General features: G+C 42.5%; 1 protein-coding gene across 3 annotated transcripts in view; it reads right to left on the bottom strand.

Annotated features, from left to right (window-relative positions):
- Positions 1–14,158: 14,158 nt before the first annotated feature.
- Positions 14,159–27,843, bottom strand: part of FAM91A1 (family with sequence similarity 91 member A1) — a 42,481-nt gene continuing 28,796 nt past the window's right edge. For 2 of the 3 annotated variants that reach the window (XM_023751953.1, XM_023751954.1), the window contains 6 exons: positions 26,436–26,508; positions 24,515–24,664; positions 21,962–22,066; positions 20,856–20,979; positions 19,294–19,363; positions 17,163–17,348 (listed from right to left, as the gene is read on the bottom strand). In XM_023751953.1, coding sequence (XP_023607721.1) covers positions 17,163–17,348; positions 19,294–19,363; positions 20,856–20,979; positions 21,962–22,066; positions 24,515–24,664; positions 26,436–26,508 — 708 coding nt within the window. Of the gene's footprint in view, positions 17,349–19,293; positions 19,364–20,855; positions 20,980–21,961; positions 22,067–24,514; positions 24,665–26,435; positions 26,509–27,843 lie in introns of all 3 variants that reach the window. The other variant, XM_006086320.3, reaches the window with a different exon arrangement.

The raw sequence follows: 27,843 nt of genomic DNA on the forward strand, positions 1-27,843 counted from the left end.
ACTCCAAATTTGAGCCTCCTGAGTCCCACAGGTTTTCCTGTTTATATTCAAACAGAGACAGTGGGGAGGTGCAGGCTGAGGTTCTGATTAAGCGGGGCCTGCCCCCCCCCCCATAGAATACACTCGTTCTGGAAACTTGATTGCTACTCTGTCTCCAAAGATAAATGATACATGAATGAAAGAAAAGCTGAAACCCCTCTTCATGAATCTCCGTTTTTTGTTTGTTTGTTTTTATAAAAGGGAACCTTTTGGTAGGTGATTGAGACTGCGCAGGGGATCTTAGTAATATGCTGAGCTGTCTTTGGCAGGACTCACTGAAGGTTCACCTTCAATGCACCCTATGCTCTCACTTTACCTGATGTAATCTTTGCATCAATCTGCAAGTTAAGTCTTATTACCCCCGTTTTCCTGATGGGAAAAGTGAAGCTCTGAATGATGAGGCCACCTGTGCAAGGTCCCTAAGCCAGTACCTCACCATGAGGGCCTGCCTCCGTTTGCAGAAAGCATGGTCCCGGGAACCATTAACCTAGGCTGCTGTGGGGGCTGTTCCCCACTGGGACTGTCATCCACGCGTGAAAACTAGAAATTGGTGCCAGAAGTTGGTGCTGGTGGGACTGAAGAACTGCAGCAAGATGGAAGGAAACGCTCCAGTGCGTGGATACAATTGGGAGTGATCCCCGTGGTCTGAAGAACTCATTGAACTGACGAGCTTCATTAAGAAAGATGAGCAGTGAGTCACTCAGGGGTCCAAGTAATTCCATGGAACAAGAACTTCACTTATCTTTTATAAGTCCTTTTAATATGCCAGCCCTTTTATAAAATATATATATTTTTATTTCAGAGATAGAAATATCAACAATGAGAGAGAATCATTGGTCAGCTGCCTCCTGCATGCCCCACACTGGGATCAAGCCCACAACCCAGGCGTGTGCCCTGATCGGGAATCAAAACCTGACCTCCTGGTTCATAGGTCGACACTCAACCACTAAGCAACAACTGCTGGGCTGCCAGCCCTTTTCAAATGAGAGGACTAGTCATCTTTCACAGCAAGGAGTAAATGAAAATTCCCAAGAATAATAGCACAAAAAAGACAAGAAAGGAGGAAACTTACTAGGCATCTTCATGTGGACCTTTCTATTCATGCTATGTCTTAAAATCTTTAATACATCACAAAGAGGGAAGGCGTACCTCCCCATTTTACAGATCAGAGACATGGGAGAATTATACTATACTATAAGGAAATGGTTGCATTGGCATAGCAGCATTGATCAACCTCAGTAATTCTTTTTTTTGGTGATATTGGATAATTTATTTTACCAACTTGAGCTTTAGGTTTCTGGCCTAATAAATAACTTATCATTTAGGATGCTTTGGGTTACATGTAATAGAAAACTCAAATGAAAATGGCTTACACAATAAGGAACTTATCTCCCCAAGTAAGAAGTTCCAAGGTCAGGTATCTTCAGGCTTAATTAATTCAGTGGGTCAATGACATCGTTAGACACCCAGGCTCTTTCCAAGTCTCCATTTGGCCAATCTCAGAATGTCGGCTTTGTCCCAGTCTAGCTGCCCTCACGGTCCTCGGATGGCTGCCACAGATCCAGGTGTCACATCAGGACAATACTCAGAGGAATAAGAATGTGTTCTCAAACCCCATATTCAAGAATTGAGTTACATACCCCTGTCTAAACCAATCACTGCCAAGGAGAATTGGACTATTAAGGGTCACTCGGACCAATCAGTATTTAATCCAGAAGTAAATCCACACAGTGAGTGGTAGATTCCCAGACAAAATCAAGTCAGTTACTCCCAAGATAGAAGTTTATTGGGTAACATTTGAGTTTCATGTAAATGGGACATATATAAAAATTATTTGTTACTTATCTAAAAATTCAAATTTAACTGGGTACCTTTTATTTTTACTTGCTAAATCTGACAAACCTACTTTAGAGTTGCCAAGAAGATTAAAGAGGAGAAAAATGTACAGGAAGTAAAATTCCACCTTCTGTAAGAAGTGGTGAAAGGACAGAACAGGACTGATAGCTGTGTCCCTAACCCCTCATCCAAGAAAAAGCCATAGAATGTATCAGTTACTCAGCCTGCCCTTATCTCAGCCAATGGGAATGCAAGGGAAAACAAACTCAAGGCCAAGAGAATGCTAGCCACCCCCTGTCTTTGTGTAACCAGACCCTAACTGCACCCTGCCCTTGCGTCATTAGCCCCCAGCCCTCACTCAACCAACCGGAATCGGCCAAATCAGTGGTCCGAGTGAGCCCTCACCCCCCAACCCCAAGCCCTATAAAATCTTTGTTCTTTCGAAACTCCAGGCTCTCTCGCATCCAGTAATGGAGGCAGAGAGGGACCAAGCTAGCTTGAATAAAGGCTCTATGCTTTTGCATCGGACTCGGCGCTCCCTGGTGGTTCTGTGGGGGGTCTTGAAATCTGGGCATAACAGTGGCCCTGAGTCTTTATTTAAATTTGGTGAAAAGGACGACAGGACTTTTTATAAAAACACAAAACAAAACAGTGAGGGAGGTAATTAGGTCATTCCACTGGAGCTCTCGTGAATGGAATCAGCGCCTGTATAGAGGAGACCCCAGCACTCTCTCGTCATCTTTCTGCCACCTAAGGACACAAGAAGAGGGCTCTCGTCAGAACCCAACCACCGGGACTCTAACATCAGACTTCCAGCCTCTAGAACTGTGAGAAATAGATCTCTGTGGTTGATAGGCCACACAATCTACAGTGCTTTGTTTTAACTAAGACATACCTTCACCTCTCAAAGTCTACCGCACACTTTTCCTCTCCAGCACCTCTCTCATCAACAAATATCACACTGCTACTTCCCTTGCACCCATCCTGAGAATGTCCATGCCAAGGGTGCTTTTGTACCAGAGCACCCAAGCTGCCCATCTCCACTGCACACTCTGTCCACCAGTGCCAACCTACTCCCTCCTCTTTTTGAAAAGAAAAGAAAAAGAAAAAAAAAGTCCTAACCCTGCATGCTCAACTCACCTGGACCATCAGCTCATCAAGCAGGTCCTGACCTGTTTAAATAACAGTTTAGGTGTGTGCTGTTGTGTGTTATAACAAATATACATTTGCTATTCATCCGATTCTGGGCCCAGAGCACAATGAAGGTGTCTTTTGTTATGTTAATAAATGCCTTAGGAAAAGTTCCTAGGCTACCTAAGAATGGAGCTGTTCTCCCCGAGACCCCCACCCCCACCCCCACCCCCACCTCCAGAAGCAACCACGTGATTAGAGGGTTAGAACTTTAGTCCCACCCCCACCTCTGGGGAGGGAGAGGGGCTGGTGGTTGAGTCTTATCACAATGGCCAATGATTTAATTCATTGTCCCTGTGGAATGAAGCCTCCACAGAAACCCAAAAGGATGGGCTTCTGGTGGGTGAACAACATGGAAATGTGGGAAGCATGGTACACAGAGAAACAAGACTTGTATCACTTGAACTAAAGCTCCAAAACATGAATTTGACTGCCTCTGACAGTTTGGTGTTTTTCTGATCAAGTTTCTAATGAAGCATTTCTTGTGTTTCTATACGGTTTAGGTGTGAAAACTGTCAAGATCATCACCATGACAACTAGAATCAGTACTGGCATTGCTTCTTTGTTTCCTTTAGGAGAAAAACATAGTCTTAGGAAAACGCTGAATGCCTGGCCCCCCCAGCCCCCCACCGCATATCATTCTGATCAGCTATGGTTGAACCACACGCATGGGGCTTCTTATTTTCTTTCTCACAGCTCTTCTGATAGGATCCAGGCAACTACAAAATTAGAAGAATTTTTTGAGTACTGTAGATAATGGTACTTGGCAATATGAAACTGTCCAAAAGACTTTTATGTAATTTGAATTTCTTGAAAACCTCTGCAGCATGAGACAGCAGTTATAAATATCTCCCTTAAACACCAGAGGCCGCATTAAACATACAAAACAAGTGACTTAACTCTAAACAGAAAAAAATGCAGAAAAAGGAAATTTTTTGTTTAGACACAGCTGAAGAGATTAACAGTGGTAGAATATATCACCATCATTTCTCACACTAGACATGTTTCATGACTCTTAGCATGTAAATTATCTTTCACAAACCCAGACATCCGGCAAGCATAGAAGTTTATATTTCAGGGGGCTAAAAGGTGGGCTGTGAAGGAAAACAATTTCACAAGAGAATCCTTATCTCTGTATATAAAATATCGGGAAATGATGAAAAACAGAGCATGGTTGAATTTAATTACAAGAGCGTTGTCTCAACCTGATTTATTTCTCAAGTAGGTTCTTTGTGTAGCTCCCTGAGCCGTTTCGGCGATCTTGAAAGCCCAGAGAAACCATACACAGCACGTTCCTCAGAAAACAGTGTATTTTTACAGCCAAGTGACTGTCTTTGTTTTCCCTTTTCAAAGATGGGGCTTGTAATCCCCTTTGCTTTCACAACACCATAGTGTTCAAATGAACTCAAATTCAACAAATACATTTTGACCACCAACCGCGAGCCAGGCCCCCAGCGAGACTGTGCACGATTAGAATGAGTAAGACTCATCCTTACCGCAAAGAACTGGGAGAGCAATGTGACCACAGTGTCTGGCGATCCCATGGGACGTAAGGCACCAAAAGTGCTGCCCTAGGCTTCCACCTACTTCTACCAATGATGTAAACACAAGAGCAACGAAGGTTCTAGCGACATTCAGAATATTTTCGTGACTCTTACTTTTCATATATAAGACGATCAGCGGCATTCAGCTTCCTCGTTGCAGAAAGCAATGCTTTTCTTTTTGTTATAGCATCGGCCATGTAACTGATACCTCTTAAGACGTGAATATCAGCGATAGTGGGGAAGGGCGTGAAACGAGAAGAGAGCCACAGTTGTCTAATAATGATTCACCTACTAACTCTAGACCAGAAGTTTTCTTACAGACCCGGGAAAACTGGGGGATGTAAAAAGATAAGATGCCTCGATGGGCCCACGACTCAGAAAAGAAATACATGTTGAGAACAGACCACGGACAGGACACGCTTGGATTTGGTGGCTGTGCAGGACCCCGACTCCCTCCGACCCCCTCCGGGAGTTTTCTCAGGCCCCAGGAAGGGGCCGAGCTGTTTGTAGCATCACAGGAGATTAGCCACCGGGTTATGGGACTCTGAGCTCCTGCCGGCCGGACTGCAGACCCTCCCCTCCCCTTGCCATGTTGCACTCACAGCTGCACGCAGCTATCTTCTCCCTCATGTGTATGATCAGCCACCTGGCTTGGAGGTCAGAGCAGAGCTTCCAGGTGACGGACTGCCCCCATCCTGCCGGCATTACTGGAATAAACGCTCATACACGATTCAACCCTGGGTCTGCTTAGTTTGGCTCAAGTGGTGACAGGTGGCCTCGGACCCATGTGTCCGGTGTTCCGAGGTCTCATACACCAAGGCCGGCCTGGGGCGCCCATCAGAGGGTGAGGGAGCCCTGCGGTGGGCCCACCAAGACGCACCACCACGCCGACGCTGTGCCGTGACCTTGTTGGAAAACGCCCCCCCCCCCCATCCTCAGGGGACCCCAGTGGATGCCTGAAAGCACAGAGAGAACCAAGCGCTGCGCATTCTGTGTTTTCCTGTACACACGCCTACGGTGGGGTTTACCTTATAAACTAGGCGAGGAGGAGATTCATAACCACAACCAGTGATAAAACAGAACCATAATAACCGCGTCCTGTAATGAAAGCTATAAGAACGTGGCTCCTCCTGCCCAAACGCACTCACCCTCCCGCCGGGGTGACGTGAGGATGGCGCGCCCACATGTGAGATGGCGCGGTGGGTGCATGGCCCCGAGGCTGCTGGGGCCTTCTGACCTCGGGCAGCGAGCGCTTCCCAGCTCCTCGGGGCGCGTCTGAACTGCCAGCACCACTACACCTGCGTTTTGAGGCCATTCATGTGGAAAACGAGGGTTACTTCCACGCGAGTGATGCGATCTGGTCAGGGAGCGGCGGCAGCAAGGAGGCGGGTTAAAGGGCTGAGCCACAGCCCAGGACTCGCGAGACTTCATCACGCGACTCAGAATGGCGCGCGATTTAAAACGAACAAGTTACTTCCGGAATGTTCCACTTCGTGTTTTCGGGCCTCGGCGGGCTGCGGGTCCCTGAAGTTGCAGAAAGTGAGACTGCAGATCCCGGGGTGGATTGTGGGGAGCCATCTCCAGGTGAGGTCACCCCGGGGAGGCTGGGCCCGGACCCATCGTGAGTGAGCGTCCTTGGAAGAGCAGAGAAAGGCACGTGAGAGCCGGAGGCAGAGACCGGAAGCGGAAGCGGTGCAGCCACCAGGCACACACGCCTGGAGCCCCCAGGATCTCAGAGGCGAGGAAGGGCTCTCCCCTGGAGACGTGGGGGGGGGGGGGGGGGTAACCAAACCCCGGTGACACCTGGGCGTCCCGCTCTCTGGACCGCGAGAACCGGTTTTTTTTTTTTGTTAAAAACACCCCCTGTGCTGATCGGGGACCGCCGCCCCAGGAAACAAATGCAAAGGCCATGTTACTCAGAGAGGCAATTTGGGCTGAAACGATGGTTTCTGGGAAGACCTCTGATCGGGACAAGAATCATCACACTTGCCCTGACCGGTTTGGCTCCGTGGATAGAGCGTCGGCCTGCGGACTGAAGGGTCCCAGGTTCGATTCCAGTCAAGGGCATGTACCTTGGTTGCGGGCACATCCCCAGTTGGGGGTGTGCAGGAGGCAGCTAATCGATGTTTCTGATTCTCTATCCCTCTCCGTTCCTCTCTGTAAAAGTCAATAAAATATATTGGGGTGGGGGGGGGGGGGAGAATCAGCACACTCTCCAAGCCAGCGGTGAAAGGAGAAGCTCTGAGGTGAGAGGGTGGCCCAGACCCGTGGGAGAGAATGAAGGACAAAGGAGGCTGCTCACCCCCACTGTGTTCCTGCCAGAAGCAGAGTTGAGCTTCTTAATGGCTTCTCCCAACAGCACAAAGTAAGGAGCCAGCCTGCACCTCTCTATTTCCTGCACCATCTATATGTGTTGAGCCTTGAGGTGCACGAGGAACTGTGATAGGACCTGGGGCACCAGGGTGAACAAGACAAGCCTATCTTCAAGGACCGTGGTCTGGTGAGAGGACTAGACAGGGACACAGGCAAATGGGCTGCAGCGTGGTAAGTGTGATGGGAGCCCAGGGGTAGAGTTCCTGCTCTGGATGGGGGCAACCTGGAGGCATAAGCCAGGGGATGGGAAGACCAGGCTTCAAACTGCATGTGCAAAGGCACAGAAACAAGAGATCACGGTGCACAGGTGACCAGTCTGTCCAGAAGGTCTGCAAAGTGAGCAGGAATCCACAGGGGCTGGAATACAAAAGCTAGACCTGCCCTCTGGCAAGGTAGGGGCCTTGGACTAGGAAGTTTGGAAGGAAGGAAAGGAGAGAGGGAGGAGGAAGAAAGGACAAACAGGAGAGGAAAAACAGGGACTATATTTTAGGGGTGGTAGCAGAGGCAGGAGAAACTGAGAAATGAGAGGTTATGCACTTAGGCCCAGGGCCCCAATGTGAGTTAGGAATAGACTAGGGTATATGCATTGGCAAGGACATTTCCCAAATCTCAGTGGTTAAGACAAAGGTTTCCCCACTCAGGCTCCCTTCCATCCATCACAAGTGGCAGGGGGCTTGGATCCACAGCGCCCTCACCTGGGGACTCAGGTTGATAAGTCCTCTTTTGCAACCTCATTTGTGAAGTGACAGAAGTGAGCAAATTGGGTGCTGGCTCTTAGATTTCACCCCAGAAATGACACGCAGCCCTTCTGCCCACATCTCATCAGCCAAAGCAAGTTGTGTGGCTGGGACTGACTTTAAAGAGGTGGGAAATGCAACCAGCCATGGGCCAGAAGAGGAAATGGGACATTCGGGGCAAGCCCTAATGTCTACCACTTTGGTGGAGCAACAGTTTGGACCTAGGCCTCCTAAAGGCTCAGTCCACACTCTGCTCTCTTTCTCTCCTTCTCTCGGTCAATTAATCATTTTGGAGACAAAAGAAATAGAGAACAAAGAAAATTTTATTAATTGGGTCCTTCATTCCAGGCTACATGCAAATTAGCCTAACTAAATGACTTGCAAATTTGGTCTTAGGCTGCTGTGAGGATCACTAATATATTGCCCCAAATATCTGACTGTCACTCAAACTCTGGTTCTAAGGCAGCCTATTTTCTCAAAGCAACCCCTATGAGGTGTGTTGCATACGTTTTTATAAAATGACCCCCCAAATCCACCAATACAAGTAAAGGCATTTTAGGTCATTTTTCCTTTGCAGATATTCATTACTTTGGATTTTCACTTGGATTTAGAAAAGAAACAGTGGCTACTCAGAATATATTTATTTGGCACATTTGTTCCCAAGCAAAATGAAATCATGTTTAAATCCTTTACAAGATAGGCCGGGAGGGGAGAACAGCTTAATTTTTTTTAATATATTTTATTGATTTTTTATAGAGAGGAAGGGAGAGAGAGACAGAGAGCTAGAAGCATTGATGAGAGAGAAACATCGACCAGCTGCCTCCTGCACATCCCCCACTGGGGATGTGCCCGCAACCCAGGTACATGCCCTTGACCGGAATCGAACCTGGGACCTTTCAGTCCGCAGGCCGACGCTCTATCCACTGAGCCAAACCGGTTTCGGCGAGAACAGCTTAATTTTAACAACAAAATTAACCCAACGTAAAGATGCAGAAGACATAAACAACTGCAGGAATATGTATATCTCCCATGTATCTCACTGTGTTCCTGTGGGGCATTGGGAATTCGTTAATAACCCTCTTTCTCCAAAGAGACTTTCAGCAGGCAGACTGCACGTGTGACTAAGGTTCCTAGGATGCTGCCTTTCTCGGCCATCTTCAGACAGGGACTTTGTGACAGTTGCATTTTCAGAGCTACTTCCCTTGGAATAGCTTCTTTCACTGAGAAGGGGTGGAGTCCCAGCATGGTCTGAAGGCCCAGCTTGAAGGCCTGGCTCAGTGACATCCCATGTGACATCAGTGGGGCCTGGTGGGAGCAGCTTGGATTTGATGATCACACCCGTCAGCATTGCCATGTCCTAGCTGTCACCTTAGGCAACTCACCGACCCGCTTTGACATCAGTTTCTCCTTTGTGGTGTGAGGGTGCCACCATCATGGGATCGTGGCAAGGAATGCATTTGATAATCCAAGAATAGTCCCTACATCAGGGATGACAAATATGTTTCAGTTAGTGTGAACTCCAATGGCCTGGAGCACCGTGTTAAGGATTCTGGTGACAATGTATCTAGATTCAAGGAAAGCACGCTGAATTGGGGTGATGACAGGGATAGTGACTGATGGCCTAGGAGAGTCTGTTCTTTCTTTTCCTTTTCCCTTTCACACCTCTAGGGTATTAAAGAGAACCCTCTGTTATGAGACTTAGACCCAGCTCAGAAGGCTGTGCCAAAATGGGGCTTCATTGGAAGGATGCTGGAGTATCGCAGAGAACTGAAGACTTGTAGGAACCAGGAGGGCAGGCCAGTGAGCTCAGGGACAGGAACCAGGAACCAAATCATTGTCAGGACATCTGGATGCTCAGGATCTCCCTCTCCTCTCTCCATTTCCTGTCTCCCCTCTCTCCTTTCCTCTGGAAATTTATTCATAATCGACCTACAGATGTTGTCAAAGTGGTTTTCCAAGAGAACTCCACCAACAGTTGGCAGGGCTGGGGGTGGCAAGTGAAGAAGGGGAACCATAAACAAATTCTGTTCATTCTTTTTTAAAATATTTTTTATTTTTCAGTTACAGTTGATGTACAATATTACACTAGTTTCGGGTGAACAACCAGTGATCAGACATTTATATAACTTACAAAGTGATCATTCTGACATTTCAAGTACCCACCTGGCACCATACATCGTTATTACAACATTATTGACTACATTCCCTATACTGTGCTTTACATCCTCGTGACTATTCTGTAACTACTCTGTTTTATTCTTTTGAAAAGAAAATCTGTGCTGTCCTCATGCAAGTTGAGAATTCCCAGAGAGAAAGGATTAAAATGTGAAATACCACCACCCCAGGAAGAGAGGAGGCTGCAGAGCAAGCAAGCTCCTCAGGCCTTCAGCAGCCTGGACCTCAGCTTTGAGTGTAAACATCTTGGTTTGGCCTAACGCCAGCACTCCTGGGACTTGGGTGACTTTTAAACGCCAGCAATGAAGACACTGGCCTTCTTATTGTTTTACTAGAGGCTTGGTGCATGAAAATTCATGCACTGGAGGGGGAGTCCCTCAGCCCGGCCTGCCCCCTCTCACAGTCTGGGAGCCCTCAGGGGCGGGAGGCGACCCAGCGATCAGGGGAAGGCGACGTCTCATCACACCTCTGCTTCTGCCACTGCCAGCAGCACAAGCCTCAGCTGGCCCTGGTTACCTGAGCCTCGGGTGGCCCTGGGCGGCTGGGGGGCTAAGGGGACTGGGGGACTCTGGAGGCAGGTGCGCGGCAGGGCTGAGGGGACTGGGTGCCACCATCTTGTGGCTGTGGGCTCTGCCATCTTTGAGGGCGGGGCAGTCAATTAGCATATTCCCTCCTTATTGGCTGTGGATGCCGACATCTTTGAGGGTGGGGCAGTAAATTAGCATATCCCCTCCTTATTGGCTGTGGGTGCCACCATCTGCGACTGTGTGAGGGTCAATTAGCATATTCCCTCTTTATTAGATAGGACTAGAGGCCTAGTGCATGAAATTCTTGCACTGGGGGGAGGGTGGGAGTGGAGGGAAGAGGGTCCCTCAGCCCAGCCTGCGCCCTCTTGCAGTCTGGGACCCTTCAGGGGATGTCCACCTGCCAGCTTAGGCCCACTCCCCGTGCTAAGCTGGCAGTCGGACATCCCTCTCGTAGTCCGGGACCCCTTGCTCCTTACCGCCCGCCTGCTCACTGCTCCTTAGCACTGCCATGGAGGCGGGAGAGGCTCCCACCACTGCTGCTGAGCTCGCCAGCCGTGAGACTAGCTTCTGGCTAAGTGGCGCTCCCTGTGTTGAGCGTCTGCCCCCTGTTGGTCAGTGCGCGTCACAGTGACTGGTCGTTACGCCAGTCAGTCGATTTGCATATTAGGCTTTTATTATATAGGAGATTAGTGAATGTATCAAGCACAGAGATGCAGCCCTCAGAACCTGCTTCAAGAATGGACTTGCTTTCTAGCTGCAAAAAGGTGGTTATCTGGCACCTCCAGCTGTTAGTTCCTACAGGGTGGGCCTCAGCTCTCCAGCCTGGGCCTCAGTATTCTCAGGGCAGCCAATGACCGAGCAAGAAGAGAGAGCATCTAACAGGGAGAGAAAGAGCAAGATGGCCCTCTAGTGACGTGGAAGGAAGAGACAGATGGGGGCAAGCCCACAGGAATGCCAACTTTTTAAACTGCAACACCTTCATGCCCTACACCTACCACTACAGTGGCTTCTTTTGAGGGTGGCATTCTTTGTCCCCCAAGTTAAAAAAGAAAAAGAAACAAAATATAAAGAGGCTGGGAGGATTTCTTATTTTAAATGATCAAGAGAATGAAAAGACAAGCCAGAATGGGAGAAAGAAAATGTGCAAAACACATATCTGATAAAGGACTTATATTCAGAACCTATATTAACTCCTAAAACTCAACAAGAAAACCCAATTTTTTCAATATGGGGAACAAATCTGAACAGACACTTCCCCCAAAAAGGTATGTGGATGGCAAATGAGCAGACAAAAAGATGGTCAACATCATTTCTCAGTACAGAAACGAATAAACCGACCACATGATGTCACTGCAACAGGAGCTCATTCCCTGCTGGTGGTCATGCAAAATGGCAGTCGTTTTGGAAGACAGTTTGGCAGTTTCTTATAAAATACTAGAGGCCGAGCGCACGAAATTCGTGCGGGGGTACAGTCCCTAGATCAGGGCCATCTTCCCCGTTCTCGCCCGCTTTCCACCCCCGCCCCCGCTGCGGGTTGCCTGTGTGTGGGACCTGCGGGGCAGGAGCCTTGGCCTGGCACTGCTGGCGTTCCCCACCACCGGCCCCCGGTTCCCCATTTGCCATTGGGTGATCGGAGCCTGCCTGCCGGCGGAGGGGGAGGGGAGGGAGGGGAGGGAGGGAGGGACCGAGAGGTGGTCAGTGTGCCTCATAGTGACTGGTTGAGCAGTCGTTCTGCCATTAGGGTTACTTTGCATATTACCCTTTTATTATATAGGATACCCTTACCAAGACCCAGTAAGCCCACTCCTAGGTATTTACCCAAGCAAAACAAATTGTTTTTACTAGAGGCCTGAGGCATGAAATTCATGCAAGGGGCTCGGCCCCTGCCGCCGCCTCTGCCTCAGTCCCTGCTGCCATGGCTTTGTCTAGAAGGACGTCCGGTCTAATTAGCATATTAAGCTTTTATTATTATAGTTTATATGTGAATGTTAAATGATAACCAAATCTTAACACATCCATACAATGAAGTACTTAGCAATGGAAAGGAACGAGCTAGTGATTCACACATGAACTTAAAATGAATTTTGGTAGGCAAAAGAGGCCAGATTCAAAAGGCTATAAATTCTTCAATTCTACCATTTATGACATTCTGAAGAAAAGCAAAATTATAGGAACCAAAACAGATAGTGGTTGCCAGGGGTGGGGAGCTGGGCACAGGGGAGTTTTTAGGGTCATGGAGCTGTTCTGAATAGCACTGAGACCGTGGACACAGGACTATGCGTGTGTCAAAGCCCAAGCGGAATGCATTTTACTGTGAAAAAATCAATTGGCATGTCAGACTCCAGGTGGAATGCAGTGTGACAAATGTTTTACAAATGTATGCCATACCCTCAATGAAAGGAGTGGGAATAAAAGAAGTGAAACTAAGTTACTTGGGAAATGGTACTTTGAGTAGATACTGTAGGGCTAAAGACAAAGCACCTAAACACTATACTCTAGTTGGTCAATTTGTTTCTCACAGGGTACAACTTAACTATTCTGAAACCACTTTACAAGTATTCTAGGGCTGAACAAATAAATAAATTGCAGATAACAGGAGCCAGGTTACTCCCTCTCAGAGGAAGGAAAATTACAAATAAGCAAAGGGCAAAACCAGAATGAACCTGTGCTGCTGATGGAAGTCAGTTTAAGTTAATGTTTATGTAATATACACAGAGATAGATCTAGAAATAATACAGAGATGTGCACCTATATTGGTTAGTATACATATTTGTATCTCTCAGCTTGTTCCACTGAAGAGGCATACAACCAGTAGCAACAAGCACACCCATCACCCAGATCCTGGTTTCTAAATACCGTCGCCAGTAAAAGGAATCAGGGATCCTTGAAGGAATAGCTCATTCCTGGGCAGGCGTCCAGATAATACTTGTAGTGCCACAAAGTAAGAATACGGTCTTAAAAAAAAAATAATAAGGGCACGTCAAAAGAATTTAGGAGCAGATCACAAATGTTCCCAATACCCAAAGCTGAAACAATTTGCATAAAATAAAAGTATTGGATTTCAAACTAAAGTATAAAATAAGTAGCCAGGATCACATACTAATGTAAATATTATATACTGCCCCCTCCCCTTGAATGTGGGCTCAAGTTAATGATTCACTTCCAAAGAAAGTAAGGAAAGTGGAAAAACCTAGCAGATACCACCTTAAACCAAAGAAGGAACATCACCAGCGCTGCCCACTGACACCACATACCCATGATACGATACAGTGTGGAAGGGCACATCACCTCTGTGCTGTCCCTCCCGACACAGCATCACCTCAAATATCAAAACACCCTTCAAACCACCAAGCAGTACCCTTCAGTGTCAAGGTCATGAAAGACTGAGAAACTGTCACAGGTAGGAGGAGTCTAAAGAACCATTAATGACTAAATAAATGCAATGTGGTATCCTGGGTTGGATCCTGGAACTGAAGAACATTAGTGGAAAAAGAGGTGAAAACCAAATCAAGTCTGCTGTTTAGTAAATAGCGTATCAATGCGAATATCTGAGTTTTAACAGATGTGCTATAGTTTACATAAGATGTTAACATTAGGGGAAGCTCAGGGAAGGGGATAGAGAGTAAATGTGAAATTCTTATAAAATAAAACGGTTGTTTAAAAAAATGTATAGGAAAGCCACAGCAGCATGGTTGTACTTAAAATTAAGAAAGGGACTTACAGAAGATTATACACATTTTCTCAGTAATTGATCACCACCAGTTTATTTGTAAACATAGTATATGTGTCAATAATCAAATTGACAACACTTTATACATTTCATATTTAATATCATACCAGAAAACAATCCACTGTACTTAGTTACAATTTTGGTACTTTAAAAATCTTTAAATACAAACTGTATTTGAAACACTGAACATAAAAGAGAAAGATAACAGAAAACTAAATACATCAAATAAAAGAAACCAATATTTAAAAAAAAACCCACAAAATCATCTGATTACATACTTAAAAGAAAGGAAATCAGATGATCATCTTTTTTTAATAACAAAGTTTCGGCTCTTTAGACCCACTTGAGAGGTGAAATTGTGTCACACAAAATTCCATGTCCTTCCTGATATCTTTTTTCTCTTAGTTTCCAAGGAATGTTTGCCATGGTTTAAGCTACATTACAGGGGGAAAGAAATGGGAGGTAGCAAAAGCCAATGAAATTACTTTAAACATCTGCAAAAAAATTATTTCACAAATCATCTTTGGCAAATAATAAAGTCTGTATTTTACATTTACCTTTTTGTTGAAATGGATCAATACTTATAAGATTTAAGAGATGCATCTTTACATGAGTTAAAATATAAATGAGACAAAGCCAAATTCATAAAGCAAAGCACAAAGCAGCCTGCACATTTTGCTAACAGTTCTAAAATGCAGACCGCCTGCCTGGCTGCCCAGGCTAGTGGTGCTTAGTGGTTAGTGCACCAGGCTGTGCACCAAAGGGTCGCTGCTTCGATTCGAGGTCAAGGGCACATACCTGGATTGCAGGTTCAATCTCTAGCCCTGGCCAGGATGCATGCGGAAGGCAACCTATAGATGTGTCTGTCTTACATAGATGTTTCTCTCTCTCTCCTTCCCTCATGCCCTTCCACTCTCTCTAAAAATCAATGGAAAAAATATCATTGGGTGAGGATTAACGAAAAAATAAAACAAAATAAAAATAAAAAAGCAGACTGCCCTCCTTAAAAATGAGGTCTTCAGCTGGGAACCAGAATCTTTCCTTATTCACAGGAGAAACCAGAGCGCGCCACATGCTTTTTCAGTACTTCCCCTAAAATTCATGATCATGATTAGGTTCTATTTCTTCTTCCATTATTTCTCAAAGGAAATGCAGCAGCAAATCACTCCCACATTTTAAGTTTTAAATTCACCAACAACTGGGTTCACTGCCAACAAGTACAAATATCTGATTCTTTATTAGTGTACATGTCACTACAATAGACTTAGACTGGTAATACAGGAATAAATAAAATAACTACAGTTAATTCAAACAAAGCAAATGAGATTAGAGAGCCCTGATCAAATGAAATATTTTCAACTTTTGGTTGAAAAACTGTAAGTTACATACATACCTAATAGCACTAGGAATGTCCAATATCAATTATTGGGGGGAATGAATGATTCACAGTCATAAGAAATAATTTTAATAGTATGTATTTTTCCTTTTATAGACAAACATTTATAAGATACACTGATTTCTACCTCATATAAGAGAGAAAGTAGAAAACTAAAAGTTAACTGCATTTACCTAAACACGGCACTGACTTGCCACAGGTAACCTGCTCCAAAAGATTCAGTTCTGTGGGTAGGCCATGGGGCTGAATGCATGGTTATGTTAACAGTTTTAAAAAGGCATATATTTCCAGAAGTATGTTAAAATCCACAAATATCAGTTCTACAAATAACAAAAATTATCAGCAAGAAAGTTTAGGTTTTAGCATTCCCAAATTTTCTAATGCCTTAAGTGTTTTAGATATATGTTCTTTGATCAGTTCATTTGGTTACAGTTTTAAACTAGCAAACCGTTATCCTAGGAGAAGAGCTAAACTAAACTATAACACTGCACAAACTTCCCAAGGTAACCTGAAAAATCTAAAAAGTGATTCCAATTATTCTAATATTTGAGACACTAAAAGAATCAATGACTTAAGAAACATTTTGAAATACTCAATTTTCCTTTATCATTTCCTCCCCGAACTATTCACATAAATTTAAGATCCAAACTACCTAAGAATGTCTTCAAAGTAGGCTTTTCACTAACGTATTTTGATCAGAAGACATAGCTTTAATGCTTCTCTTATATAATTCTAACCTAAAATCATAACCCTTGGTTTGAGAACATCAAATTCAATTTCATAACAATTAATTGGTAAAACTACAAACAAAAAATAAGTCACAGTGAAAATGTGCAGCAGCCACAGCTACAAGAACGGAAAATAAATTCTATTTTTCCAGAAAGACTCTATGAAAATATAAAGTCCAAAGTGAGTGACAACAGAAGTCCACATATAAATGTTGTTTAAAAATAGAATGCTTTCCAAAGCTTCTCATGAGATGTCAATGTAGAGTCAGAGTCGGAGTTAAGACCTTATAAATCAAGGGTAAGTTACACAGAACTATGCTGATTAACATACCTTCAACAATGTCCAACTGATCTACATAATTTACAGACAGCCACAGGAGTTCTTAATGCCCCGTCACATCAGTTCTCAGTCCTGGCTGTGTATGTTTCATAGTTTTGCTACTTGAAGTACCAAGAAGCCTTCGCAGAGGAAGAGTTCCCCTCTTCCCATGATCCCCTACAGAGTAGGTAACAAAATATAAAACTAAACAAGATTTACGTTTGATAACCTAACATATAAAATTACCACGGCAATATTCATAGTGACCGCTTATAAACATAACAGTCATCATAAAGCCTATAAAGTATATCCTGTTTTATAAAAGAAATGCAGATTGTCTCAAGGTAAAAAATACAGTGCAGGCTGCTAAAAAGCTCTTGGTTGCATTAGGAGGTGCAACGATGAGGAAAACTTCAGAAACCGTGAACGTGTCCCCCAAACTTCAAACATCAGGTAAGCATGAATCGCACGGCAGCGGCAGGATGCTTCTTTAGTGGCTGGCACTATAAAGCTAACCTTAAGAAAGAAAAAAGGCAGAAAGTGTGAGCAACAAATGGTGTAACCAAATCATTGCAAATGGAGACTAGCAATACGCAGTGAGGAAGGTGACCGTCCACTCCATTCTGATAAGATGCCATCTTTAAATATTAAGTTCTTTGCGGGCAGTGGGACTCCCAGATCTGCTTGGGATGACTGGGAGAGCAAACTTGAAAAGCTGGCCTCTGTGTGAATATCCAGTGTTGAAGCACCTTCCTAAAAGATCAAGAAACAAGAGAAAAATTCTGTATTCTACATGTTACCAAACCACTTACTATAGCTAATGAGGAAAACAGACCTTGATTACCGGAGAAATGTTTATGGAATGCAAAGTACTAATGGAAATGCAAAGACCTACCTCACAAACCCAAAATAATCAATGAGAGGTATTAACATATGCAGAAATGACTACCACAAGTTAGACTATGCTAAGTGCTTTGAAATGAATAGAAATACTAGGCTGTGAGACTCTGGTATAAGAAGAGATTAGTTCTCAGACAATCTCTAAAAACCCTCACGCAGCATTTAGCACCAGAAGAGCCCATCCACTCCCAGGGCTCTCACAGGCACATATTCAGCAGAGACCTCCCCCGAGAACTCCGGGCTCAAGCATGCCCGACAGTCGCGCTCAGATGCTGCACCACACGTGCCACACTGACCGTGTCCCCTACTCCCCACATCAAGCTACTCAGAAATACGAGAATCTCTCGGATTCCTCCCTTCCTATCACACCCTCAATATTTCCTCACATTTAACTAATCACCAGGTTCTGTCAATCAACCTCCAACATGGATCCCAAAATAATTTACCTAACTCACCACAGCCACTGCCAGTTTAGGCCAATGGCCTCCAAAGTGGGGTACTCACTCCAAAGTGGGGTATGGTACCATGAAAATTTTAAAATCTTGTATCTACTTATTGCATCCTTTAAGAATTTCTATTTTGTGTATGTTTTATAATATATATATAATTTATTGGTGTAACAGTATATATGTGTAATAAACAAACCTGTATTGTGGATACCTACAAAATTGTGTTTTTGTGGGGTTTTTTTTAATGAGAAAGGCTGCTACTGAAATCTCTCAGGGGTTTTTTTTAATGAGAAAGGCTGCTACTGAAATCTCTCACTTGGGCTATTACAGTGGTCTCCAAACTAATCTTACTTCTATGCTTGCCCATTTTTAATTTATTCTCTAAACAGTAACTAATCTTTAAAGAAATAATGTCATTCTCTGTTTAAATCTTGAATGCACTCAGCATAAACCACAAATGCTTTAATACATTCTAGAAGGCCCTCCCCACCCCTCTTGCCACTGCCCCTCTTTCACGAGGCTTCTGCAACACTGGCCTTCTGTTTTCTTGACACAGGACCTTTGTGCCTGCTAAGCTCTGCCTGGAATACTCTTTTCCATCCCTTAGGTTTCAGATTATATAGCATCTCTACCTATTTAAAGTAGGTCTAGCTTTGGAATCCATCAGATTTGAAGGATCCTAACTCCTTCAAAGTACCTACTGAAATCGACGTTTACTTGAGTAGTGTCTCGTACAACCCTCTAGGCTCCTCTAGTGTCTTAGAGATCATTGTTTCCCCAGCACTTGGTAAAGGGTCTGGCATGGAGTAAACGCAAGTATTTATTGAAAGAATGAATGAAACAAAACTCTAAAATATTAATTTCAAATTATTAGATCAGATATTCTGAGCAGAAATATTCCATTCTAGTTTATCTACAAATTAAATCTAGGGTATTCTATCCTCTGTGTGTGTGTTGGGGGGGGGGGGGGGTGGAGGTGGATGGGGACACAGGACACAAAAGGTCTAGAGCACTGGCTTTCACTACCACAGAGACAATGGAGCTCCCTGCAGTTATTAATGGAGTACCAGACTCAAGAGCCAGCACCTTGTATGATGCATGGCTGTAACATGCTGAACACACTCCTGAATGAAGCACTGGCACAGAACAGAGTTCAAGCTTTAGAGCCAGAAGACCTGGCTCATGAGCTCGGTGCAAGTCAGTTTACTTCCTGAATCTTGGTGTCTTTGGGTATAAATTTAAATTAATGCTTATTTCATGTCTACTGCAGTGGAGATTCAAAGCAAACATGGAAGTGTTTTGTATTTAAAGCTCTACACCAATAACATTTGGATCTTCTGGTTTATTACCTGGAATGAGTGAACAAAGTTAAGGACTCGTAGAGAAAGTTTTCTACTGGAATGTAAGAGGTTTTGAAGGCTGAAAGAAAGGGGGGAAAGTTTAGTACAAATATAATGACAAGAGTTTAATTTTACTAATTTCAACAGTTTAATTTTACTAATTTCAAAACATTTATATCAGCATATAAATCCTGATTAATCACACTAACATTTTTTAAAAACCAATTTCAATGGCTCTCATCAATGAAATTGTTGCCTCTTTTAATAATAGGGAGTAACAGTACATAAAAAGACCATTTTGACATAAAACATCATAAATTACCAAAATTAAAATTTATTGTTATAAGGTTTAGCAAATATAAATGTTTACTAAATAAACCTTTTTAAATAAAAATTTATGCACTTGGAGGGATGAAGTCTGACATATTTAACATACATCAACCCACCAAATTAAATATTTTTCAAATATATAAATAGGTAACAATTATAGTGACAATCTTCAAAGCTATAGCATTTCTATTTTATTCATCTTATTTTATTTTCAGAGGACAGTTATTAAAAATTACATGTCGCCCTAGCCAGTTTGGCTCAGTGGATAGAGCATCAGCACTGGACCGAAGAGTTCCAGGTTCGAATCTGGTCAAGGGCACATACCTCCCCTGGTCAGAGCATGTGCAGGACACAACCAGTCGATGTGTCACTCTTACATCGATGTTTCTCTCTGTCTTTCCCCCTCCCTTCCATTCTCTCTAAAAATCAGTAGAAAAATATCCTCAGGTGAGGATTAACCAAAATAAATAAATAAATACATAAATAAAATTACTTGTCAACTAAGCACTTTTAATCTTCTGATATAAGCTACATTAAGCCAGTTAAATGAATGATTTATTATCCAACTCTGTTTTCCTAGATAAGTAAAACAGATCAGTAGATATCACCTTTCCAAGTTATCCACTATGACCATCAGATTCAATGATGCTCTTTTCTAACTAACCCAGTCAGTCTCAGAGTCTTTACAATACTACCTCTTAGCAGCCACGACCAATGGATCAGAGTTGTCATAAGGGAAAACCTACATGTCATCTCTGATAAGTAATAAATGCTCATTTTAGGAAATGTGGAAATTGAAGACAACTTTGAAAGTCAGCCATAATTCCACCACAAGACATAATCACTATTAAGATAACATAACTTGAGTGTGTGTTTGTGGAGTAAGAGAAGTCCACAAGAAAAATTCTCTACAGACATTTACATATTTTAAAAAACCAGGCTCATACTCTCATGAGCATTCTCCGTTTACCACACCCTCACCAAATCTGGGTAACTACGTAAATATAATTATAATTAACCAAAACATGTGCCTAAAATGTTTGTATGTGCCTAATTTCTGAGGTATAAAAGTTTTAATTTTGAAAATATATCAAAACCCTTAAACTAGCAAACTTTATTCAATAAACAAATATACACAGGTAATTGCTATGTTCATGTATAAAATACAAGAAAGATATATCAAATATTACTGACTTAAAAGTCTCATAGATGAAAAGATGACAATGAACATAAACCCTTACCTCTCTTTCCTGCAAAGGCCATGGGTAGCAATTTTTCTACAAACTTTCCGGTTTAATTCAGAACTAAACAGTGGAATTCCAAAGCATAGCTCGAGAGGAACCCAATCTGCTTCTGTTGTGGCAACTATAAAAGGACATGTAAACTTATTAGACATGCATAAATTTAGATATTATAACTGACCGGGGTTTCTAATTGAGGTCCATGGATTTTCATAGATTCCTCTCACCCACCAATCGGCTGAACAGGAGAGAGAACTAGGGGGAGAGGGAAGGAGTGTCAGTGAATCTTTGAAATAGAAAAGAATGTTTTTTGAGGATGTATGTACATGCTTCTGAGGAGAAGGTACTAGTTTTCATCAGTTCAAAGTGGTCTTTTACCCAATTGCAAGATATCTACAAGATGAGAGAATTAACTGAAATATTTAACAAAGGAAATACAAAACTTAAGTCACTATTCTCAGGTCATCTTACCTAATAGACAAATATGTAAATTAACTGTCCCTCTGCTACACTCACCATCCAATCAGGAGAGTATGCAAATTAACCCAACAAAGATGGCAGTTAATTTGAATACGTAGGGGCGAAGCAGCAGAGCGAAGACTGAAGGCTCCGTCTAGAGCCGCGAAGACTGAAGGCTCCGACCAGAATGAAGGCCTGGGTCCCGGATGCCGGAAGAAAACCGGTGCCCACAGCCAGGAGAAGGAAAGGCCTATTGCACGAATCTCTTCATGCAATGGGCCTCTAGTATTTAAATAATATTTTAATAATATTTGACTATTCTAAATATACAAAAATGTTTGCTAGAAAATTCTTATTACAAGGTCCTTTATGGACAAATGACATCCAGATGACTTAACAAAAAAGTTAAGCCCTGGCTGGTATGGTTCAGTGGATAGAGTGTGGACTGGAGGGTCCCAGGTTTGATTTTAGTTAAGGGCACATATTCGAGTTTCAGGCTCGATCCCCAGTAGGGGGCAGGCAGGAGGCAGCCGATCAATGATTCTCTCTTATCATTGATGTTTCTATCACTTTCCCCCTCCCTTCCTCTCTGAAATCAATAAAAAAATATTTTTTAAAAAGACTGCAAATAATTTTTAAAACCTTACCAGAGTTTTGCTTAGTTGCTAAATCTGTAGTTGCCTCCTCAATGACCATTTCAAACGACTCTGTACTTCCATTTACATCTGAGCCAGAAGCCAAATCAGGTTCACCTTGTAGTTTAAGGACAAACACAAATATTAAGATTCTAATAGTTGGTATAAGTTGTCAATAAATCAGTTCTAATATAAAAGTGGATTCAGGCAACAGAAATGGCAATGGAAAACAATGAATAGTCCTTAACCTTAAAACAGTAGCTCTCAACTGGGGGATAATTTTGTCCCCCAAGGGACACTAGGCAATGTTTGGAGACAGGTTTTGTTGTCATGAATGGGAACAGGGATGCCACTGATATTTAAGGATGCTAACCATGCTACAATGCACAGAGCAGCCCCACAACAAAGCTCAGAACGTAAATAGTGCTAAGGTTGTAAAAACAAGGATTCAAATGGCAGAAGAGAAGTTTAGACTATCAGTAAGCTCACCACTAAAGTCATTTCTACCCCATGGAAATATGCGGTCTGATTACATCGTTCCTCTTCAAAAGTCTTTTTGACTTCCCTATCTTTCAGCACAGAAGATGCTCCTAGAGCTCACCTACTTCGCTACTGCACCTACTTCTCTACTCTCATCTACTTCTGCCCAATAGATCCTTTCTTTTGGCTGCCACAAGCTACTCTATTCCATGATTCCCTCTGCCTGAAAGGCTGCTACCTTCCACATAAACAACAATGATCTTTTGTGTAGATAACTCCTCATTATTCAAAATTCAGTCCAAACTTTCCTTTCCCTAAGAGGCCTTCTCTGATAGCTCAGCTGTCCTATTTCAGCACTGCAAGCTAAGGCAGAGCCCTATCCCAGTGTCTTAATACAGCACAGCAGCCTGGTTCACTTGCTTGTCTCCCTTTCTAGGGTATAATTCCTCAGGCCTTACAAATTTAAATGTCTCCAGCATCTAAGCAGAGAGTCCGTAAATGTTTGTGGAATGAATGAAATAAAACACGGCAGCAGTAGCAGACATGCTTTGAAATGACTGCTTAACTCCATAGCCTTCTTCTCTGGAAAATGCTCCTGTGATACTTGGCAGTTAACTGTTGAAAACTGCCTATTACACAGCAATAATAAATATAAAAAACCTGCTATGTCAAAAATCAAAAGTTACCCAAATCCTCTGGCCAAAGGTAAATGGACCACAAATAGATACCTAACTCAAAGGGAGCCAATCCAAGACACTGGATGGCTAGCAATAATTATTTTCTCAGGATTTCAAAGTAAGAGGCTCAAGGAGTAGTCAATTGACAATAGACAATTGAACTGAAATGTTTCCTGGAGTCATAGACCAGAGCTGGCACCATGGCAACCACAGCCACATTACAAGCCAGAATTAGGACAGAGCAGAAACAATTAGTAAGCATGAAAAGGTAATTGGAAAATAAAATTTTAAATTAAAAAGAAAGAAAAAGAGGCCCTAGCTGGTTCGGCTCAGTGGATACAGCGTCGGCCTGCGGTCCAAAGGGTCCTGGGTTCAATTCTGGTCAAGGGCATGTATCTCGGTTGCAGGCTCCTCCCAGACAGAGCCCAGGTTGGGGCTCATGCAGGAGGCAACCCATCGATGTATTCTCTCACATCGATATTTCTCTCTGTTTTTCCTTCTCTCTTTCACTCTCTCTACAAATCAGAAGAAAAATATCCTTGGGTGAGGGAGGGAGGGAGGGAGGAAAGGAAGGGAGGAAAGGAAGGGAGGAAAGGAAGGGAGGGAGGGAGGGAGGGAGGGAGGGAGGGAGAAAGAGAGAGAGAGAGAGAGAGAGAAAGAAAGAGAAGAAGAAAGAAGAAGAAGAAGAAGGAAGGAAGGAAGAAAGAAAGAAAGAAAGAAAGAAAGAAAGGAGAGAAAAAGATATCAAAGGAAAACTAGCCATCATCAATATGCAGGACAGACTGGAGATAGAAAGAAAGAGAATGAGGCCAGGAAAGCTAAGCAGACAATGATTGCTTCAAGGACCAGGACTCAGACTAGAATGGCAGTTACAGAGAATAAAAAGAGAAGGGAAGAAACGGATATGAGAGACTTTTCCAACCATTAATTCACGGAACTTGGAAACAACTGGACAGTGCAGAAAAGGAGAAGGATGACGGCAATAGGACTCTGGCCTGGGTAACTGAGACAACGGTGCCTTCACAGAAAGAGAAAGGTCAAAAGGGAAGAACTGGAGACATCTTTACAAAGAGACTAAAACTTTGAAACCATCACCCCATAAAGGAAGTTAATTTAAAGCCTATAAACATAGATATGACAGTAAAGGGCTAAAACCTGATAACCTTTCTGTATCCCAACCCCACCCAGGTCATCACTTCTGTAGTTATGCACTTAATATTTTCTCCATTTAAACAACTGATACTTGTCCAAATGATGTCACAGAATATTTTCTCATACGTTCGTGAAAAAGCATTAAGTGTTAAATAATTCAACATCCCTACAAAAGTCTCCGTGCTTTTTAAATAATTAGGTTGTAATTAACTCAATACCAAATGATCTTTAATTCAAAACCCAACTATTATCTAACCTCTTTCATCAGAAGCATCACTGAGTTTTCTGCTTGCAAGTTGGCTCGAAGCATTCAACATGGTGATATAGCCACAAAAATGCTGCAAGTCCACCTTAGTCCTTAATATTTCCAATGCTTTATGAACACCCATATTGACACGAGTAAACTCTAAGAACAAAGAGTTGACATCAAATTATAAGGGAATAGTTTTGTAAAATAATACAGCATGAAAAACTTAAAAATATTTTTATTAAACAATTCTTAGAATTACTTTTATACTTTAATCTATCAAGATTGATTCCAATGAAGAAATATCTGTGAACATAAAAGGATATTATATACATATAACATGTTTATAGCCTTCAGGAGGTATTTGGTATAGCAGAAGCAAATAGTCAGTGGTAAATTCTCTAGGCGTCTATTTGTGCTTCTATTCTGCCTCAAATACTTGGTGGGCTTCTACCAGGAAATTTATTAAATATATATATTTTTGAAATTAAAGCTAATATACTTGAAATTATGTCCTAATGAATTATTTAAGTTTTAACTCAAGTTTTTACCTGTGAACGTACAAAAGAGAAAGATGCTCTATGTCCAAACATGGAGATTTCTTTTTTATAATTCACAATAATCTCCCAAGGCAAGAGAACTACCAATTAGTTCTTGAGATTTTCTACATTTTAATGTCCTGTGGTCACTACCCTGTATCCTCAGGTGAACATTTTCCCCCACAGAATTTATAAAGTACCAGAGGATTAAGTAGCACAGTTTAGTTGCAGACAAGTACTTATTTCTGAAAAAACGGCTATTTTGAGTCCTCTCTTCCCCACATTTTGTACACACTTACAACAGCCAAAACAGAGCACTTAATTTCAAACATGAGGCTCCCCCAGTCTGGCCATGCGAAAAGGAGACGATATCTATAAAAATCCTCTGCCTTTCCTTGCTTTAGGGGGCAGGGGCAGTGGTGAGCAACATTTTGAAAGAACAATAAGTTCTTATATGGGATAACAGGTTAAATTACTTGAACCATTCACTGCTCTCTTGAATTCCAAGCAATAAGACTCTAAAAATCAGAAAAATAGATTACAGAACAGCAGTTTTACATGGAGCAGGAAACTTAAGTGCTATGTAAATATATGCAAAGTTTTAATCAGATAGTATTTTTCTTCTGAATGTATATATTTTCTTAATATTCAACAGAGAAAAGGTATCTTCTCTATTAGACAAAAGGAAGAATGAACTGGCTGTTACAGAACTTCTCTGCATCTTTATCAACTATGAGACTGCACAGTCAAATGCAGGAGCCAATATTAACCAGGGCTTTCCCCTTGGTGCTAACCAGCTAATTTAGCTCAAACTGCAATCCACTCAAATCCTCTCATCAGCAAAACTAAAATTTAACAGCAAAAAAAATTTATTATAATAAAAATGCTGAGACAAGAAATACATGCAAGTGCTCTATAAACTGTGAAGTAGGCGACAAACGTTTATTAGGATCCATTTCTACAATAACTAAAAAAGCCCCTAAAAGAAAACCAGTGTGTAACATCGGGGGTGACCAACTTTCTAAACATCTTTCTAAGCATAAAATCTTCCCTATGACTTGCTTCAAATAATAAGCAATAAAAAGAAACTGAAAGACTAAACATACAGAAAACCTAGTCTTCCATCTGGGCAGACGCCTATGTATTCTCTTCATCTCCAAGACAGACTCATATTCCTCCAAAGGTCCTAAGTCGGTCTTACACTATCGATTCTTTGTGGGAAAAGGCATATAACAGAAAACTACCTTTTGCCAATACTCTTTAAAAATAAAATGGCAACACCCTAGAACTTCAAAATTTTAAGCATTCACTTCCTGCTATGTTTTCCACCAAATTGGTGACAAAGATTAGTGATAAAGAAATGAAATAGATACAAATCAGAAGTGAGGTACCTCCTTGTAGTTCTGTCTCATCAAATGGAAATGGTATGTGGACAGTTTCTCCTGTCCCGTGGAAGCCATGTCCCTAAACGTGAAGACACACAAGTTGAAAGGTGTATGAGAAAACGACATTTCCAACAATAGATATTAAAGCACCAAATAAGACTGTGCCACGTGGTGGTATATTCCACATTAATACTCCATTGAAGTGCTTTAAACAATTTTCTATTTTTCTACAGCAAGCAAAGACAATCTAAAGCAGGGGTCCTCAAACTTTTTAAACAGGGGGCCAGTTCACTGTCCCTCAGACCGTTGGAAGGCCGGACTATAGTTTAAAAAAAAACTATGAACAAATTCCTATGCACACTGCACATATCTTATTTTGAAGTAAAAAAACAAAACGGGAACAAATACAATATTTGTATTTGCATGTGGCCCGCGGGCCGTAGTTTGAGGACCCCTGATCTAAAGTATATATGAATCCATAAGGTAATGTGTCTCGAATTGAGTGCATGGGCTAAATTTTAAAAAGGAGGCTAATTTAACAGGTAACTCAGGTGTCAGCCAAGTGGAGACTGAATGAGATCAAGTGTTGGTCCCTAAAGACCACATATTATATAATTTCATGTATATGAAATGCCAGGAATAGGCTCTAGAGCAGCCATTCTCAACCTGTGGGTAGCGACCCCTTTGGGGGTCAAACGACCCTTTCACAGGGGTCACCTAAGACCATCGGAAAACACATATAATTACATATTGTTTACAGTAGCAAAATTACAGTTATGAAGTAGCAACAAAAATAATTTTATGGTTGGGGGTCACCACAACATGAGGAACTGTATTAAAGGGTCGCGGCATTAGGAAGGTTGAGAACCACTGCTCTAGAGAAAGGAAGTAGATTAGTAGTGTTTAGGGTGTGGGGGCTGGGAGAATAGGGGAGTGAGAACTAAAGGTGCAGATTTTTTGAGACGATGAAAATGTTCTAAAACTGCATATGGTGGCCTTGGCTGGTGTGGCCCAGTGAGTTGAGTGTTGTCCCATGAACAGAGAGGTCGCCCATTCAATTTCTGGTCAGGGCACATGCCAGGGTTTCGGGCTTGATCCCCAGTAGGGGGTGTGCAGGGGCAGCTGATCAATGTTTCTCTCTCCCTCTCCCTTCCTCTCTCTCTAAAAATCAATAAAAATTATTAATAAAATAAAATTGAGTATGGTGATGGCTGCAGATATGTGTGACTACAGTAGTCTGCCTTATCCATGGGGGATACATTCCAAGACCACTAGTGGATACCTGAAACCAAGGATGGTATTGAACTCTACATACATTATGTTTTTTTTCCTATTTATACATACATACCTACGATAGAGTTTAATTTATAAATTAGGCCCGGTAAGAGACTAACAATAATAACTAATAATAAAA

This window comes from Myotis lucifugus, unplaced genomic scaffold (genome assembly GCF_000147115.1).
Source record: "Myotis lucifugus unplaced genomic scaffold, Myoluc2.0 scaffold_27, whole genome shotgun sequence".
NCBI classification, from domain to species: Eukaryota; Metazoa; Chordata; class Mammalia; order Chiroptera; family Vespertilionidae; genus Myotis; species Myotis lucifugus.